Source organism: Rhynchophorus ferrugineus, unplaced genomic scaffold (assembly GCF_030347505.1).
Source record: "Rhynchophorus ferrugineus isolate W39M unplaced genomic scaffold, kcgeb_rfMv2 rfM9, whole genome shotgun sequence".
In the NCBI taxonomy this organism is placed as follows: domain Eukaryota; kingdom Metazoa; phylum Arthropoda; class Insecta; order Coleoptera; family Curculionidae; genus Rhynchophorus; species Rhynchophorus ferrugineus.
This window is the reverse complement of record NW_027472588.1, coordinates 8,653,637-8,673,659: the sequence shown is the minus strand read 5'-3', so window position 1 is coordinate 8,673,659 and position 20,023 is coordinate 8,653,637. Positions and strand designations below refer to the sequence as shown.

At 28.7% G+C, this 20,023-nt stretch overlaps 1 protein-coding gene across 1 annotated transcript in view; it reads left to right on the top strand.

Moving 5' to 3' along the window:
* The first annotated feature begins 8,902 nt into the window (after positions 1 to 8,902).
* LOC143202200 (popeye domain-containing protein 1-B) overlaps positions 8,903 to 20,023 on the top strand; it is a 43,452-nt gene continuing 32,331 nt past the window's right edge. Inside the window, exons 1-2 of the mRNA XM_076413524.1 lie at positions 8,903 to 9,048; positions 14,343 to 14,608. Of these exons, the coding sequence (XP_076269639.1) occupies positions 14,353 to 14,608 (256 nt within the window). The 5' untranslated portion in view covers positions 8,903 to 9,048; positions 14,343 to 14,352. The remainder of the gene's footprint in view (positions 9,049 to 14,342; positions 14,609 to 20,023) is intronic.

Here is a 20,023-nt window from a genome sequence, read left to right as displayed (position 1 = left end):
ATGACTTATATGAGGAAGGAAATATTAGAATTGGTTTGAAATTTTTAGGATGTGATGATCACACCGATCAGTTTCCAAAAAACTTGAATTATAATCATAACTCATAGTACTGTTCCTCCTACTTGAGTATACCGTGGGATGTATTTTATTGATGGATGTTTATTTTTATATTCTGTACTAAGACCTTATTGCGTTTTGATGTTTGCAAACAATTGCTTCAAAGAGTTATAATAATTGAATTATTATTATTATTTTGCTCTGCGAGTAATCCACGAACAAAATTAGGAAACAAAATTACACAAACCTTTTTTTACCACATAGATTTTTTAATACGTTTAAATCATCAATGATCATCAATCATCGTTAAGTATCAATGCTGACGCATCTTGTCTTAAATGCTCAATTCGAATCTAATTTAATAATGAAAGTTTGCTTGATATGATGATATCAACCAAACTATGATATTAAAATCGCATTCAAATGCGAAGTAATTAAATAACCTTATAAAAGCACAATAATTTAATTTTTATTTTATCCTCATCATTGACATCAATGTATTTTGATTCACATGCACTTGTAGGATATTGGGAATGAAAAATATCAATACTTTTTAACTGGATTATATTGTAGAGGTATTATCATCACTATTAATCGCTAGCCATCATATAAATGTTATCCAGGTATTACACGATGCAAAGAATCGGTAAATCATATTTCCTATAATTCCTAGATACTAAATTCCATTTTGTAAGATTTTAATATGATTTCACTATTCTGTTAACCTAAAATTCACTTAATTTCATTACAAAATTTATACTTTATATCAATTATTCTTGCTAGTAAACCTATCTTGTATCTATATAACTCAGTAAATTGACAAAGCAACATCATCTAATGGCTGAAAATGGCATGAAATATGTAGTGTCAACTCTGAGAAGTCAGCTACTTCCGCTAATGTATCATTACCGTTCTTTCTCGGGTTTTACGACACGACATTCTAAGAATAAAGTTCAAGGTATTGATTTTTATCTCACAAACTACGTATTACATCATTCTTTACGACCAATAATGCTGATGCTATGTACCGAGGAAATTAAACGACTGGCAAACAGGTTAATTGAGATAATTACAGATGGTAAGACTGTTGTAAGATAAGAAATTACATTAAGGTAAGAAAACGAATTCTAATAAAATAAAAACGATTAATTACGTAGTAATTTCTTATTTCTAATTAGTTTAGATTATATTCGGTATTTATTATTTTTCTAAAAATTAAATTTTCTCCAAACTACGGCTATTCGAATTTTTTAAATTATTTTCAGTATCAAAATAAATAAAATAGGTTTCTTTCAAAATGAGGGGTTTAAATCTAAATTACTTTTTCCACAACCTTATATTTAGTAATAAAACTTTTGTAATTAAACATTTTACTAATCAAATTAATAAAGCTTTATTAATATTTATAAGATAGTTCTTGGCGGTGAGAGATTTCATCATATTTATAGAGATAATTATATTTCTGTTCATCTGAGATTTGGTGCTAACGTGCACCGAGTGCTTGCATCATTTTATGAAACTGAACATTTTTCTATGCATAAAAATACTAAAAACTGACATAGTTTTTCCTTTTACATTTGCAAACTTTTGTCTGTCGACCTTACTGAACTAAATTTTCACAATATTCAACTTACTAGCATGTAGTGTGCATAAAATTTCCATAAAAAAACTTTTATATAATGACAAAGTCTGGCATCAACGAAATATTTGTTAATGCATTTTTTTCTTATTATAATTACTAGCTAGATTAATATTGTAATAAAGATAATTTATTTTAAGAATTATAGACTCTTGGAGTATACTTTATAGTTAAACCAATGTAGGAAATCAATAAATTGTAGGGCACTTTAGACCACCACGCATTCACCTACAGCAAGTTCAAAGGTTAGAAACGCTGGTAGATTGGTACGTCTCGCTCTCTTTTCTTTTCTCTACCTGCTTGCTACAGTACCACTTCCACAGCGCTACCGTACTTCCTCTACCTAACCTAATATCATGTCCATTCTCCTGTCGACCACATGTATCATTCAATATCGAAATAAACGAGTTCATATTCAACCAGTGTTTTTAGTTCCTTTTGGTGAATTCCTTCTCAAAATAGTAGTGAGTGTTCGGACAAACAATCGCATCAATAAACACACATTCCGACCGACCAGACGAACATTCCTACAAAATAATGCAATATGTTATCAATAAATTAACTATAAATGAAAGAGAGTATTCAGGTCGCCAAAGAAGAAACTAAAACAATATGGGCTTAAGCCTATATCTACGTATATAAAGCAATATATATATTTTTATTTCTCGGTCAACCGTAAATCCCTTTGCCATACTAAGCCGAATAACTAGTCTTCATTTACTTTTACTGCCAAATAAATAGTATTACTTGGCGACTCACAAATCTCCGGCATTTCTCCAGAGAGGTTTTTAAGGAAAAAGCCTTTTCTAGAGAGATTTGGTTCGGTATTCTAACATATTTATTGTGTAAAAAAATGTTTCTCAGAGGTTCTTTGAAATTACAAATTCGGCTATAAATCATATGTCAGAATATCTGGAACAGTTTTAATATACTCAATACATAAAATAGAAGGTAAAACATTTATTTTACTAAAACTTTTATGGCGGTATGTAGTAAAAATCAAATCCAATACTAATTACTATTAGGTATTATTAAAAATACCAACATTATAAAGTTATTAAAATATCCAAATAAAATGTATAAAATAATTTTGGGGGAAATTCGTTGTATTATAACTTTTGTCCAATGAAAGTTGACCTCAACAAAGAAATGAAATACAATTAATCGATGTAATGTATCATATAAATACAGTTTAATTGTTTCGCTAGTTTGAATAGACAGTTTTATGGTTACTAGTTAGTAAGTTATGTAATTTTGAAAGACTTTTCTCATTAATAAAACGATAAATAAAACCAAAAGCTATTTTATGTTGAAAAAGTTTTATATAGTTAGTTATAAGATCTTTTTTTTTCTGTTTATTTCATATCCGAATATTTTAAATGAATACAATGTCCATTTACATTACGTCATTTAAACTGTAATGCGGCGTTCTGCGACTGTACGCCTTCAGATGCGTTGACTTAATCTAATATTCCATTTGGCTTAGAAAATTCGCTAAATAATTCAGTACGTTAGGCTGCACTGCAAATTTTGCGAGACAAGTTCTGCACTAATGAAGATTAAATATATATGATGTGTCATTGTTGCCGTTGGAAGTACGTAGAGTAGGAAAATTTAAATTGCGATTCATCATCTTTCATAAATCATCTTATATTTGGTATTTACTTCGTTGTACACTAAGCTTCATAAAATTAACAATATTTAGACAAAATACCATGGCTATAAATCTGGATATGTATGTACCAGCAAGAGTCAGTTCACAATTCCAAAAACTCTAAAACACTCTGTTAAATATGTCCTTAAGAAGATTCGTAAGTTACAGGGACGGTTGACACAGTGTTGGTTACAGTGTTGGACGATTATTACGTACTACAGATGTCAATGATCATAAATTCAAAACAATAATAAGAAACTAAATGACACTTGCTAATAATATTAAATATAACCAAGGTCATGAGTATCACGATCGGTCGTAAACTACGTCTTGGTACTTATGGAAGACTCGAATTGGCCACTCTCAGCTAACTTATTATATATATTGAACAAAAAGATGATTGAATAAAGTAACACTAAATGAATGAGTATGATTCTATTTTTCAAATGTGTCAATCTAACTCAAATGTATCAATTTTATTGTATAATGAACTCCTATAATTATGTAACTCTGTCTTAACTTTCAATTCTGCTTTCTATAACAAATAGAACCTGTTTAAACTGCTTAAATAACTCTTGAGACTCTTTCACGTAACACAAAATGTCCATTTGTCTCATGCCATATGCTTTTATATATGTTTTTTATTTAAAAAAATTATCGAAAACAAAAAAAGAAAAGAGAAAATATGTAAAATGGAAAATCCTTAATATTTGTAGTTATATTGTTGATAAAAGTCATATAGTATGAAACTATAAAATTAAAGAGAATTTCTGCAATTTAGTTGCCCAGTAATAATTTTATTACTCATAATTAGTTTAAATGTGGTAACAAAATTCTTTTTGTAACATATATTATGCAAAATAAAACATATATTGTTATGTTATATATATATATATATATATATATATATATATATATATATATATATATATTTATATATATAATACAGTAGACCAAACGAACCACAGAAGTTGGACAAAAAGATGATGGAGTATGATTCTATATTTGAAGTTATATTGTTGATAAAATTCCTATAAGGTTAAACTATATAATTAAATAGAATTTCTGCATTTTAGTTGTCCAGTAATATTTATGTTACTCGTAATTTGTTTAAATATGATAACCAAATATTTTTTGCAATATAATATAAATATAATATATAAAATAAAATGTATATTAAAATATTATTAGCAGGTTATAATCACGAATTATGGAATTCTCAATATTAATCAAAAATATTGTTAGCAGACATTCGCTTGATATCTAATGAGAAACAAATTAACTTCCGCCCCCATACAAGACTAGTTCCTGACGTAATATTACTTCTTACGTTATCAAGTTTAAACGATATAGTTACTGCTTCAAGACACGTAAATGTCTTGCACACATGTAACGTTAGAAACATTGTTCAAGTTCAATTATATTGAATAGGATAACAAATATGTCTGGCTTTTCTACAAATAACTATAGTGAATTACGTTAATATTTATAGTAATTAAAAAGTCAATGATTAATAATAAATAAGATAATACTAATTAAACATATATTTTATATCAGTTATAGGAGAAATATTATATAGAAAAACCCATAGGTTGAGAATATAAATAAATAAACAAAATATTAGACGTATAATATTTATGAAACAATGGTTTCTATTACCTTCTATGACCACCGTAGATGATTTCCAGAAATTCTTATTAAAGGATCAATTTTATATCATACTTGATACAAAAAACCCTCTTCTTAGCAATAATTCTTACCAAGTGTGATTGACGTTCTACCTTCCAAGTCTTTTTAATTTTTATAAACCCCTGGAGATAGCTATATCAGTAACTTCCAGCTTATTGTATTTGGGTTGAAACTTCATTCAGCCGAGATTATAATATCCAAGCTTCAAAATTTTCAATAATTGAGAAATTACCAATATCAAGAATTAATTCCATTGCTTTACAAACATTTTTTTCTTGTATGAATTTAATATTTTTTAAAACATACAATAACAGGTCAATTGACGTTTTAATGACAATTTCGCTATTTTAATATCTTTAATTTAGTTTTATTATTATTTTATTTTAATTTTTATTTATGTAAATGAAGTGATTATTTGTAGAATAACAGGTCAAAAGTCCCCAGCCTGGCACATAGATGGCGATACCGGAATTAAATCCATATATTTTTTAATTAGCCCTAAATCTCAAAAGAGGCGTGTATAAATTTGACATCTGTCGGATCATTAGTTTGTAAATTATAGTATTTTGAGTGAAGCAACTTTTGTAATTGAAAAATATTGCTTTTTGAAGAGAAAAATCACAGTTGAAGTAAAAACTTGGCTTGATGCTGAGTTTGCGGACACTGCTGCAGGAAAATCAACCATTAAGGATTGGTATGCTAAGTTTAGACGTGGTGAACTAAGCATCGATGACGGTGAACACAGTCGACACCCAAAAGAAAGACGTTACCGAAGAAAACATTTAAAAAACCCACAAAATGATTTTAAATGACCGTAATCCGTAAACCGAAATCGTGAACCGTAAACGTGGCTCCATCATTTCACTCCGAAGTCCAATCGACAGTCATCCGAGTGTATTGCACACGATGAACCCGCTCCAAAGCGTGGTAAAACGTAACAGTCATCTGGCAAGGTTATGGCGTCTGTATTTTGGGATGGGCATAGAATAATTTCCATTAACTAGCTTGAAAAATGAAGGACCATCAACAGCGACTATTACATAGCGTTATTGGACCGTTTAAAGGACGAAATCGCCGAAAAACAGCCGCATTTGAAGAAAAAGAGAGACCTACTTCACCAAGATAATACACCGTGTCAAAAGTGCATGAATTGGGATTCTAATTGCTTCATCGTCCACCGTATTCTTCGAATCTGGTCCGCAGCGACTATTTCCTGTTCTCAGATCTCAAAACAGAGCTCGCTGGGAAGAAATGTCCGTCGAATGAAGAGGTGATCGACGAAACTGAGGCCTATTTTTGAAGCAAAGTACAAATCGTTCTACAAAAATGGTATCGTTCGTTGGAGGGTCACTATAATTAGTATATCACCCTTGAAGGGAATTATGTTGAATAAAAAAAGCTAATTTTGCCAAAAAAATATGTTTTACTTTGGTAGGCCGGGGACTTTTCAACTGAGCAGTTGTATTTCTATTTCAAAGGTAATTTTAATTATATTATAGACCTAATTAATAAAATGCTTACTGCTTTTTTGCCTGCTGTATGTATCTCTTACAATTCTTTAGTATTTAAAAAAAATCGAAAACTTTTTGCCGAAACTAAATACACGCTTTTAGAATATCACCCTTACTTACCAAAATTACGAACATCTGATTTTAGATAATTTTTCAAGCTTATCTAATTTTTATTCGATTAATGGCCACTCGATGGTATTAAAAACAGTTCATGAACCCTTTTAAACTATGATAATAATTGATAACTGTACTAAAATTATATGCATCATTCTGTTTTCTATAATTCTAACTTAACTGTGCTATATATTCTGATATTTAAAAATTTTTGACCAAAATAGTATATATACTTCATTAAATCGTTACAGGTAATATTAATATTTTTTATAATTAGTAGTTTTTATAGAAACATAAATATATTTATAGCATAAAGTGAGTTATTGAAAATGTTCAGCCTTTTTCCTATTATCGTTTCCAATATTTAGAAAGAAACGTCGAAGTTCATCGACATCCAAATGGAGAACATCTATTATTCATTCGAAATAGACGCCGTGATAATTTTACTATTCTTTTGAATAATTATCTTTACATACCTGTTGTTTTATCTTTATTTTATTACATTTTTAAAAGTTTTTTATATCACTATTTGTTTAAATTTTATTTATTGTGTTAATGTTAACGCAATTACTTTTATATCTTACTATTTTTGTAAGGAAAGCATACGAAAATATTGAAGAAAGAGTTTATTGTCTATCTATAAAACAAACGTCAAGTGCGTTATATAGGCTTGTTATACTTGTTATTCTTCAGTATATTTCGTGAGAGAACACGGTTTCATTTAAAAGGTTATGTAAACAGATAAAAGTACACATATCATATCACAACTAACACAAAAGACATACATCAAATGTTGCTAGGATGTCTATATACTTAAACCTTGATATTTCTCACCCGAAACATTATACCACGTTGTTATTAATGAACTATATTATATTATGTAGTAATGTGTAATAACAAAAAGAATTTAAAGGAATTATAATAATAGCTTTTTAACTTTTTACCATTATTTAGTAACCTCATAAAAATATCAGCATATTGCTTTCAACAAAGATTGACATAAATATGACATTTCTCCCACAAAATATAAAACAAGTATATTTCTGAACTTATGCTACATTGCATAAAACTATTCTGTAGTTATATTTATGTCAAAGTTATTTATGCGAGATAAATATTTTTCTTTAAAAGGCACCAAAAAACCTATACTCGTCAGAATAGAAAATTACCACCAAATACCATTTAAAAGCATTTATTTTACGGTTGATTAGTTGAAAAAAGTATGTATGTGTCATTAATTATACGTTGTTATTTAAATGTTTACCAATATTTATCTTAAAGATACCATTTTCTGTATAAGACATCAAATAGCATATGTTCTTTTCTTAATAAGAATTACCATCAAACACAATTTGAGTATAGTTTTATTTCAGTTGTTTAATTCAAGCAAAATTGTGAAAAATTATTTCTTGTGTCAAAACAATCTCCATAATCAAAGAAAATAATATTTCAAAGCCCATACCAAATTTTATCGTAATATAAGACGGTTACTGATTAATATTTGTGCATTTCAACTGCATATTGAGAAATAGCAACGATACTAGCAAATGATTTTGCAAGCTTGCGACATGTTAGAAAATCCTTAAAATCTAACATCTAAATAAAATGCTTAAATAATACTCTTTCTGAATGTTACTTATTCTACTGGTAGAATACCAGATGGTGTGATTGAGAAGCACTTTAATTTATACAAAGAATCCAATAATTACTTTAAACAAGAACATTTTCTTAAACGTAGAAATAAATATAACGAGTGGGCATTGAAAATTAATAATCTACAGTATTTTTTAAAATAAAGTTTTGAATTCACAACAAAATATAGTTAATTTAGACCACTGTCGTGAGGCAATCCATTCCCAATTACAGGAAAAGTTAACGGAAACTAGTAAAATATTAACGTTCTTTGATCGCTTCGTGTAGTTCGGACAGACGGCATGCGAACGATATTCGTGTTTACCAACTTTTCCAACGCTGAAGCCTTCCCCAGAGCGAATCAACAAGTAATAAAGTAAAGACCTCATTACAGTAATTTGCTTAATTCTTCGTAGACCCACTCGACTGGCTGATAAAAAAACAACACCGTCGAGCGACCAGTAACCAGTTTGATTCACTTCTTCAGAAATATCGATTTCGTGCCCATGCACAATGGGGTAGTTGACCAACTGAAACAACCTGGAAAATCGATGCGGATCTCTCGGAAAACATTCTGGGAAGCAGTAGACCGGGGCGTGTCGTGCAGACTGTCACGCCGACACGAATTTTCTCTTAAATACGCTTCAAAACATATCTGGACACGTTTCCATCTACGTTTTACTATGAACGAGTCGATCGCTTCGTACAAAGTGGACAGAACAATTAGTGAACTTTAACAAAAGATGCTTATAGTAAGTAATTCTTTTAATTTAAACCTATTGGCGTTGTTTTAACCATCCGTGCAGTTTCTATTAACCACAAAATTCAATTTAACCACATTTACGTTTATACAGCAGTACGTTTATTGCTAGATTTTAGGGTAATTGACTTGAAGTTTACATTGATTCAATACAACCTTTGCTTTACGAAAATTGACCAATCTTAACTTTATATAAAACAATTAATATATTTATTACAACAAAATAAATAACAGCAATGTTTATTAGGTTAAAACAATCACTCAAAACTTATGTTATATTATATAATATTGTATAAGTTGTATTTAAATATAACTTCTCATTCAATGTTGATAAATAATCAGTTCAATGCTTTTATAAATAATTTTTTTTTCAAGTTTTAATAGAAACTTTGCTACTAATGCTAAAAATAATAAATAATATTCTTTTATCTTAAAATATCCATGTACTTCTAACAAAATATTCGACATATTATTTATGTAGTTGAATATGAGGTTATAGTTGTCTACAGATTCATACTAAATTAAACAACGAATTCAAAATAAATTAACTTATTGAAAATCAAATTCCAAATCGAAATGACGATGGTCAAATAAAAAATAGTCGGTCTAGTTAATAAAAAATAATTTTCACCTATATTAATATAACATTTTTCGAAATAAATATAGCTTTGATATAAGAGATTTATATTTATATTTATTAGATTGATTTGGTATGGCCTCCTTCTTATTAGATAAAATAGTTTTTTGAACTCAATCTCAAAAATTAGAACTGATAATAATCGTTGAATATCGTTGAGCATGTAAGGAGGTATGTAAGTATACAATAAATAACAGCAATGACTATTAGGTTAAAACAATGACTCAACATCATACAATGTTGTGCAAGTTATATTTAAATATAAATTTTCATTTAATTTTTATAAATAATCTGTTCAATTTTTAGCTTTACCATCAGTTAACTTTGTTTAAACCTTAATGGAAATATGGCAACCAATACTAAAAATAAAAAATAATATTCTTTTATATTAAAACATGAATACGCCTCTATTACTTTATTTGACATATTATTTTTGTTGTTAAATATGACGTTATAATTGTATACAGATTTATACTAAATTAAATAAAGAATTCAAGCTGTATCTATTGAAAATCACATCACTACAAATACTAATTAATTAAAATAATTTTCATACGTAGCAGTATAACATTTTCTAAGATAATTATACCTTTTTTATATAGAAGATTTGTTTTAGTTTGACTTAGTTGCTTCCTTCTTAGAAACAAGATCGTCTCTCATTTTCAAACTCAATCTTAAATATTAGAACTGATAATAATTGTTGAGGATCAAGTCTGACGTGTAAAGTGTAACAATACAACAAATAAAAGCAATGTTTATTATGTCATAACAATCATTACGAACTTTAAGTTTACCATACAACATTGTAGAAGACACATTAAAATGTAACTTATTATTCAATGTTGATAAATAATCAGTTTAATTTTTCTTTTATAAATAATTAATTTTTTCTGAAGATTCAATGAAAATTTGCTATTAGTAAAAGTATTTATATAAGTTACTATATTGTAATAAAAATAATAAAAAATATCCTTTTATATTAACGAATATACTTCTAACAAAATATTTGACATATTACATTTTATGTTAAATATGAGGTTATAATTGTAGATTTATACTAAATTAAACAAAGAAGTTAAAATAAGATATGAATAAAAAGTGTATTGGAAGTAACATCACTGAAAAGTATACGGTCAATTAATAAAAAATAATTTTTACCTTGATAGTAAAAATATATATTTAATTTAAGTTGGTATGTTTTCTTCCTCAGAGATAAGATTTGTTAGAGTTCACTTTTAAAAATTAGCTAATATATAATAACCATAGATAATAATCGCCGGAGAAAAATATTTCATGTAAGGTTAGTGTTGATTTTTTAAAATAAAAAAGAAATATTATCGATTAATTATGTAACATTATATTGTAGTAAATTATTTCTTAATATTCTTAAATTGCTTATAATGTTGACTATTGGTAATAATTTTTTCTTCGTAGTCCGTTCTTCAAATTATGAATAATATTCGACGAATGAAATATATTACATTTTCCAGTAACTATTCGTTTTATTTAGGTATAAATATGAGCTATAAGCTCTGCTGTTTTTTTTTTGGCATGTTGTTGCTTATGGTCCAATGAATCCTACAACATTCGATTCGAATTTTCGAAATATTGTATGAAACATAAGTCATATTAAGTAATCAAAACTAATTTTTGGATTTAATTTTGTAAAATGTCTATATAATTTGATACTTAGTTAGTTAAATATTATGCTACTGTTAATAAATCACGAATATAATCAATCAATAAAAACCATATTGTAAATCACTGAGACGATATATTTATATAAATGTAGCGTTTTATATTTTGAGTTTATACTAAACTAGCATATCCGATAAGTGATGTTTCTGTCATAAAGTTGGACTTTTTAACCCTATTTGTACTCTGATTAATTACTCGCCTTATAGTGATGATTTGGGATCCAACATTCTTTAACAACTATGGTTTATACAATAAAATGTTACACTAACTTTACATTGGATATTACTTCGACTGAGCTTAACTGTCAACGAGAACGTAACAAGAAGCTATCGTAATAAAAATCAACACGTATCTTATTTAAGGTTGTTGAAATTCTGGCCACTCGTTAAGTATATTATTTCAAAATATGAAGAAAAAATTACATAAATATATCCAAAATATGCAAAATTATCAAACGTTGGATAAATAAATAGAAAAATAATATTTATACACATAGAAAATTTAAAAGTAAAAAACGAAAGTTTAAAATAATTGTTATAGAGTTTATTCATTAAATTTTTGTACCAAAATACTCATAAACTCGATGATTAATTATCCATTTCAGTAACGGTATTAGACAATAACAACATTTATATTCACTTAATAAAATCATATATCCAATTAAATGAATTAAAATGGAACCGATAGCCAGGTATCCATAAAGAAAATGACAAAATGATATACGATGCGTCATATGTCATTGTCACTCGCTTAATTAAAAAGAACGATATAAATTTATGTAAATCGTTACTATAATTACTTAACACTCAACAAATGATCTATATGAATTATTATTCAACAAAATATAGTTGTGCCTTTAGCAATCTTACGTTTCACATATTCTTAATAAGATTGTATAATATATGCTGCATCAAATAACTTAAATTTGCTATGATATAACTATTGTTTGAGCCTTGTTAAACTAATTACTTAATACATGTTGACCATGTAAATGAACGCGTCCTGTTGCTAATTACATAACCTAAATTAACTTGTATTAATATTTGCTTCCTATAATTATCATATGGGATTATGTTTTCCTATAAAATAATTAATGAAATTATATGCAGGTAATTATTAATAAAATAAAGTTTTGATCTGTATAGGAATAAAAACAAATTTCTATAGCCGATTTGGTTGGTGCAGTGGTAAAGCAACAGGACGGTCCACCTACTCTTGCGATAGTCGCGGGTTCGAATCCTGCTGGGAAATCCGACAAGGAAAATCACGCCAGTAACCAGGCTGGGTAAGACCATACGGTTATCATACGGACCATAAGGAAATCATCCCAGAAGACATACGTCTTCTGGGATGATTTCCAGACTGGTTACTCGCCAGTCGGTAGGCTTAATGCCGAGGACCGTGGTTCAGAACCCAGGTTAAACAGTAGGTCCAGTCCACATAAGCCCTCGTTGATAAAAGGAGATTATTTAAAATATATATTAAAAAAAACGTCTATAACGAAGGCTGCATTTCAAAGATTGTATTTTACAAAAATTTCAATAAATTAGGATTATTTTAATAACTTAAGATTGCTTTTGGTGACTCTATCCCTTAAGCCGGATTATTTCGCCAAGAGAGCTAATTTAGTAATTGATAATCTAACGCAAAACGTCTTTTCCGTTATGTTAATAAAATAAGTTCAAGAGGCATTCACAATGTATCATTGTAGCATATATAGGATATTTATAGGAATAATCATGTTAGTATTGTTAATGTTAAAGTTATTTCGATATTAATAAATGTGTTAGTATGAAAAAATAATTCTAAATGAAGCCAAGGTATTAAAATTATTATAAAAATAAGTAAAAAATCTCTTCAATCTTTAACTATTTTATTGACATAATTTTATTATATGTAAGAAACGTTTCTTGTAACAGTTACGATTTATATCACTTGAGTAGTTGTCACGAATTTATTATATTAGCATTTTTATAGCAGTAGACAAAAGAATAAACATGCAAGTTTAAAACCTAATGCAAGATATCGATCATAAATTGATTATTATACCACTAGGCATAAATAATAATTATTTTGCATTTAGTAAGTTAAGAGGATTAAGTGCTATTTCACTGGTACAACAGGAATTTTATAATATTATGTTATATTATTCATCATAATAATCTCTTTTAAGAGCCACGTAATCATTCTAGTGCCGGTCTAATATTTTAATACGACTTTTGTAGAACCATTTATCTTTTGCCTCAAAATAGGCCTGTCACTAGTTGCTTTCCACTCAGATGACCATCGTTTTGATTTTGGAGTGAAGTGATGGACCCATGTTTCATCCACGTCACATATCGACGCAAATATTCCGGTTTGTTACTTTTAAACATGACCAGACACTACTCAGAATCATCAACAAGTTATTGTTTTTGGTCAACAGTGATCAAACTCGACACCCACTTTAAACAGAGCTTTCTCATAGTCAAATGCTCATGCAATATAAAATCAACACGTTGTTTTGATATTTTTACGATGTTAGCTAACCCATGCAAGTTCACTTTTCGATTATTCAAAACGATTTTATGATATTTTTTTATGTTTTCTGGTGTTACCACCTCATTTTGACGTCCACTAACTCTACGACGACGTTTGAAGCCAGAAAACCAACGTTAAATATATATATATATATATATATATATATATATATATATATATCTATATCCATTATAATATCCATTACACTTTTGTATCATATTATAATGAAATATTTGATATTCTTTTTATTCAATATAACGGTATACTCGTCCATCGTAAGAACAATGGAAACATCGTTAAAAGCTATTGATGTTTCCATGAAACATGTATAGCTATAACAGAATAAATGTAGATATCACGTTATTTCTCTTTGCAGTTTTTTTAAATAAATTGAAATATATGACTGTGTTTGACCGTTACTATTGTTGCAGTGATATAATTATGGAAATATCTGTGATTCAAGCAAGGACTTACTCTTCAAATTTGGTTCCTTTGAAAACGAATTTTTCTACGTTGAAACTGAAGATCAAGCCAAAAGACGACATGCAAGTCGAGCTGAACCGAACTTTACCGAAACTAAATGTAACCAAGTCAAATTATACGTATTTAGAGAATTTGGTTACGTGGAACAGCAGCGACTTTTACTACAATGTCTCAAACAGTTCAGACTTGGACTACGACTATCAAATGATGAATGGTGAGTTATCAAATTGTATTATTATGTGTTTTACAGTTGGTATAGTAATTATCCTAAGAAGTTTAGAAGTTGGAACTGCAAATTTGACTTCTAATTTTTATTTATTTAGTTATAATTTTTATACATAATTTAATGGTTTATGATAACCATATTATAAATATTTATGGAATTGCGTTGACTTTATGATGTAATTAAGTATTCATTCACGTAAACATTATCTTTTAAAACATAATACTATGGTTGTAGCGATTATATGTTATGCTGTTTTATTTCTCTGTACTACTGTATTAAAATATATATAGTTGTAAACAATACACAGTTTATTATGCATTCTCACGCGCCAAACTATCCTAAAGGAATAGTATTTGGTAGTTATAGTTTGTTATAGTTCCTTATTTGTGTGAAGTTTTCCAACTCAAAAACTTAAGACTGATAACATGGTTGGATGGTTCTTGGATTCTTCTTCATGGATTGCATGCATCACAAAGCATTAGTTCGTCCTGATTTTCTATAACATTTCCTTGATTTAGCCCAGTCATCACTAGCTTTTCAAAAGAAGCATCACTAAACTGTTCACTAAACTAAAAGAAACCTTTTCAGAATATTTATATAGAGATTAAAACGCAATTGAAAAAGGCTGTATAGGCCATTCTATAGATTGTATTGAACAAGTATTTTGAAGATTATAAATACTGTTGTAGCATATTATACAAAAGAGATTATTCAGAAAGATATAAAATAAATTTTCAAAAATAAATAATCAAACCTTTTTGATTAAAAAAATACTATTGTTTTATCATGTAGTACATAGCTCTCAATGAAAAATCCATACTATTTAGACGAAAGTCTATTTTGATATGTCGCAGTAAATATTCAGCTGCAACAATTAGTTAATTTACTAATTAATTTTGCGCGACTTAATGAAATACCTGCCCTGGAGGCTATTAAAATTATATATAGACACATTTTACAACTATGTTTTGAACAATAATTTCAGTATGGTAAAGCCTCATGCCAGTTAGTCTTAACAAAATAAAAGCCGCATTTATACAGTTGCTAGATTTTGCTTAAATACAATAAGCACTACAACTCCTTACTGAAATTCATTTGTAATGTAATACAATAAATAATTAATAATTTAATTGATATATATTTTATATATATACAATTTAATAATTCCTACAATATACACCACCATTTAATTTCTGGTGATAAGTGAGCACTAAAACTACACACAACAAACAGAACTCCAAAACCAACAAATCAGTAAAATATTATTAAATTGAGGGAAAGATTAGCAATAACTACCAAAATTTAGTATCAATGGTAATTTAGTTGGGTGTGTATATGTAACCATATTTCTATTTACAACCCATTTTTTATTTTCATAGCAGTGTGTTGCTCTACGTTTCCAGAGAAAGAACATTATTTTTAAACATCTACTCTGAACATAATCACGTGTACATTAGCTTCATGAGCAAAATTTGTCCTTGTCATGCACAATAATACTTTTTCTAGCACTAAAGTAGCTGATAAGGCATATTGATTTATAATTATGTCCTTTCTAACCACTTTAAATTAATTTCTTATGTAAATTACAACATGGTCACCGTGCAAAAACATTCAATGTACGTCAATTTCTTAAATAGCCTGTTGTTCAATAAAGTACGAACTGTAATAAAACTGCATTTAAAGGTATATGAAGAATACTGCATACTAAACAAAACCGTTTCATAAAAAATCACAAAAAAACAAATCTCAGATCAAAAAAATTATATCAAAGTTAAAATTAAATTCTTTAAAAAAGTTATTTTTAATTTAACAAAGATAATATACATGCCCTTATTGAAAATTCTTTTTCTTAAATAAAACTCCTTAATTTCTAATTAAAAGTCTTTATATTAGGATGAGAAATATGAACTAATTTGTAATACTCTTAATATAATGGGTCTGCTTTTAATAACTTTATGTATATTTAATGATTAGGTTATCTTTTCACCAAATAAAACTCTATATATTAAAATATGTAAATATATTGATTGCTAATATAAATATAAAATATATCATTTCTGAATATCCGCCAATATGAAAATTATTAATAAAATACATGTTTAGAAACATTGTTAGATAAGGAATTGGAATATTTTTTAGATATCGTGTTTCATTCCTTACTCTCCTTCTTTCATCATGAGAGAAAATCTATTGAAAGCCATAGTTTGCTGCTAAAGGCTTATGGTGATCCTGTTTACATCACGACAACGTGTGAAATGTTATTTGGATAATCAAAATTTGGTGATTTCAATATTCAAGGTAAATAGCGACCTGGTAGGCCGAAAACGTTTGAAGATGCGAAGTTGAAGGTGTTATTGGATGAAGACTCAACACAAACTGGAACACAAGTGGAAAATGGAGAGATGGATGCCATATGCATTATACAACAAGCAATTAATAAATTGAAAATCAGTTAAACTCTGCTGCAAAGGTATAAAAGAAAGTAATTTCTGCATCGAGTAGGAACAGGTAATGAGAAATGGATTTATTTCGACAACTCCAAGCAAGGAAGTCGTGAGCATCACCTGGTAAAGCCGACCCATCGACTGCAACACCAAATTGTATTGATCGCAAGACCATGCTCTGTATCTGATTGCACCGTATATTTGGAACTTCTGAAAGCTGGAGAAGCATTTAAGATCGATCGCTACCGACAACAGATGATCAATTTAAACTATGCATTGGTTTAAAAAGGTCCACAATAGGCTCACAGACCTGATAAGGTTATTTTACAGTCAGAAAAGTGTTGAAAACTCTTAGATGGAAAGTTTTATTACTTCCACCGTGCTCTTCAGACATGAATTCATGCGACTTACACTTTTTGCATGGATAGAACATTTGCGTTTGCATTATATGACATGAACTTTAACTATCTGTTGTAAGTAACGCTTTGTCTTTATCGAAAAATCCGGACATATCTGGCAATTATATTTAATATAGTAATTATATTTAATTTTATATTAGAATTAAAACACAGTTTCTATATCAGAATAGCATAAATCAGAATTATAAACTAGAGAAAGAATATGTGACATCTACAGTCGCAAATAACTTTTTAAATCTCTAATTTTAAAATTGTAAAGTCGCCGAAACTAATTCAACTTAGTATTATAAATATTTCCCCAAGTTTGTTTGCCTCTCTCATCACGGCGAGCCTTTACATTCTGAAAAACTTCTTAGAGCACCGATATCCTTTATTCATCCAACTAAAAAGGATAAGCAAACAAAGCGGATATTTCGCCCTCCTTCCGAACTTATTTCCCGAGGATAACATTTTCATGTTTTGTTCAAAATAAAGCCCGAAACATAACACGATTTTTATTTGGTCGGTTTACGGACAGATATCGTGCGATTTAAACCATTGAATCGTCAACTACCCTAACAATATTGGGTTGTTAGGGGTTTTGATAAATCACTTTATTGTTTTATGAATGATTTTACCTATAGTTAGATCGATGTGGATCTAGCACACCGGCTATAAAGTCGGGCTCTACTAAATTTCTTTGTTTTATACGTCTTTTGTCGCAACAAAAACTACTGAAACCAGAAAATATAAATTAGGTCAAATTAGGGTAGCTATTTAGGTTAAAAAATAATTCCCACTGTGTAAATATTATTACTTAAACCACAAAGACGTTTTACTAATTTATTGATATATCTGTACTAGTAGTTGTTGACTAACTTACAATTTGTCTATAAAGTGACTTAAAACTAGACATTTATCTAAAAAGTCCCTCTTGAGCCTGCGGCTTAGTTCAGTTTTGTCCAAGACTTGCAGCATTTCGATGTTAACATAGTAGAAGTAGAGTCTTTCTTCATATCTTGTTTCTAATCTGTTAATTTCCTCTATGACAGTTGGAATCTGAAAGTCTCGATATAAGTAATTGTTCTGACGATATTTGGATGGAACCATAATACCTTCCAGGACTTTATACTGAAATACTTGTATCATATTAATATTACTTCTTGGAAAACATCGCTATAACTAAGTTCCATAGGTTCATATAGGTTTTAGTATTTTCTGGTACAACAACTTATTTTTACGGAGAATTTAGATTTTCTTCCAAATAATCAATATTTTTTGTATTTTAATTCGATTTAACAAAGTTTTGCATCAAAATTCATCCCAATGTTTTTAGCAGTGTTACTGTATGGAATTATTTCCCTTTAGTCATATTTGAACAGTTTGTGTTTTATTTACTGTCGTTTACTTTTATTATCTATGCCTGACTCCACTTATTTATGTTACTTCTGGCTTATTGCAGTTTTCTGATTGCTTTTTCGCTATTGTCTCCAATAGCAAATGTCGCGTATCATCAGCAATATAACCATAGTAACATTTTGAATTTATGGTCATACGTGTCATATCATTTGTGTCATATGTGTACAGTAGATAAAGATCAGGACTCAAACATTGCCTTGCTTAACACTGAACATCCTGGCTGTAGAATTTTAGGCGTTCAAAGTATTACTTCGGTATCATCTTATAAAAGGTTTGGCGAGACTATAGCTGAACAAACTCTTTTCTCTTCTCCGTAGGCTTTTTCTATAATGCGTGTGATTCTACGTTCCTGGTCAACTGTTGAATATTTAGTCATAAGACCAAACTAACGTGTAGGTAGATACTTTGCTATCTATGGGAGATACTAACTTATTAGACATATGTGATTTTAATACTTTGTATATTACTGTTAGCAGTGAAACTAATCGATAAAATTTTACTTCATTGGTGTTATTTTATTAAGTAATTTGTCTAAAAATATTAAAAAGACGCCCATAAAACTCTGTAAAAGACCCCCGAAGTCAAGTTACAGTCAAAAATTATGTTTACAATTATTGGTATCAAAAAGTATTTGTTTCTTCGTAAAACTATTGAAAAAGAATTTTGCAATTTTGGCCCAGGTTAGAAACAGAGCCTAAGGTGTAAAATTTCGATTGCTCATATTTCGGGAACTATAAGAGATAATTCAATTTGGAGATCGACAACTTACTTGGCATGCCGAATATTACTTTGAATGTGAATTGGACCGAAGTCGGTAATTAATAAGACCATTTTACAAATTTGGCCCAAGTTAGAAACAGAGCATAAGGTGTAATATTTCGATAGTCCATGTCTCGGAAACTATAAGAGATGCATTTGGTATTCAACAACGTAATTAGGATGCCGAATATTACTTGGAATGTGAATTGGAATGAAATCGGTAATTCGTAAGGCGATTTTATAATTTTGGCCTAAGTTAGAAGCAGAGCTCAAATTGTAAAATTTCGATAGCCCATATCTCTGAAACTATAAGAGATAATGCAATTTGGCAAATGGCAACGTTATTAGCATGCTAAATATTACTTGGAATGTGAATTAGAACT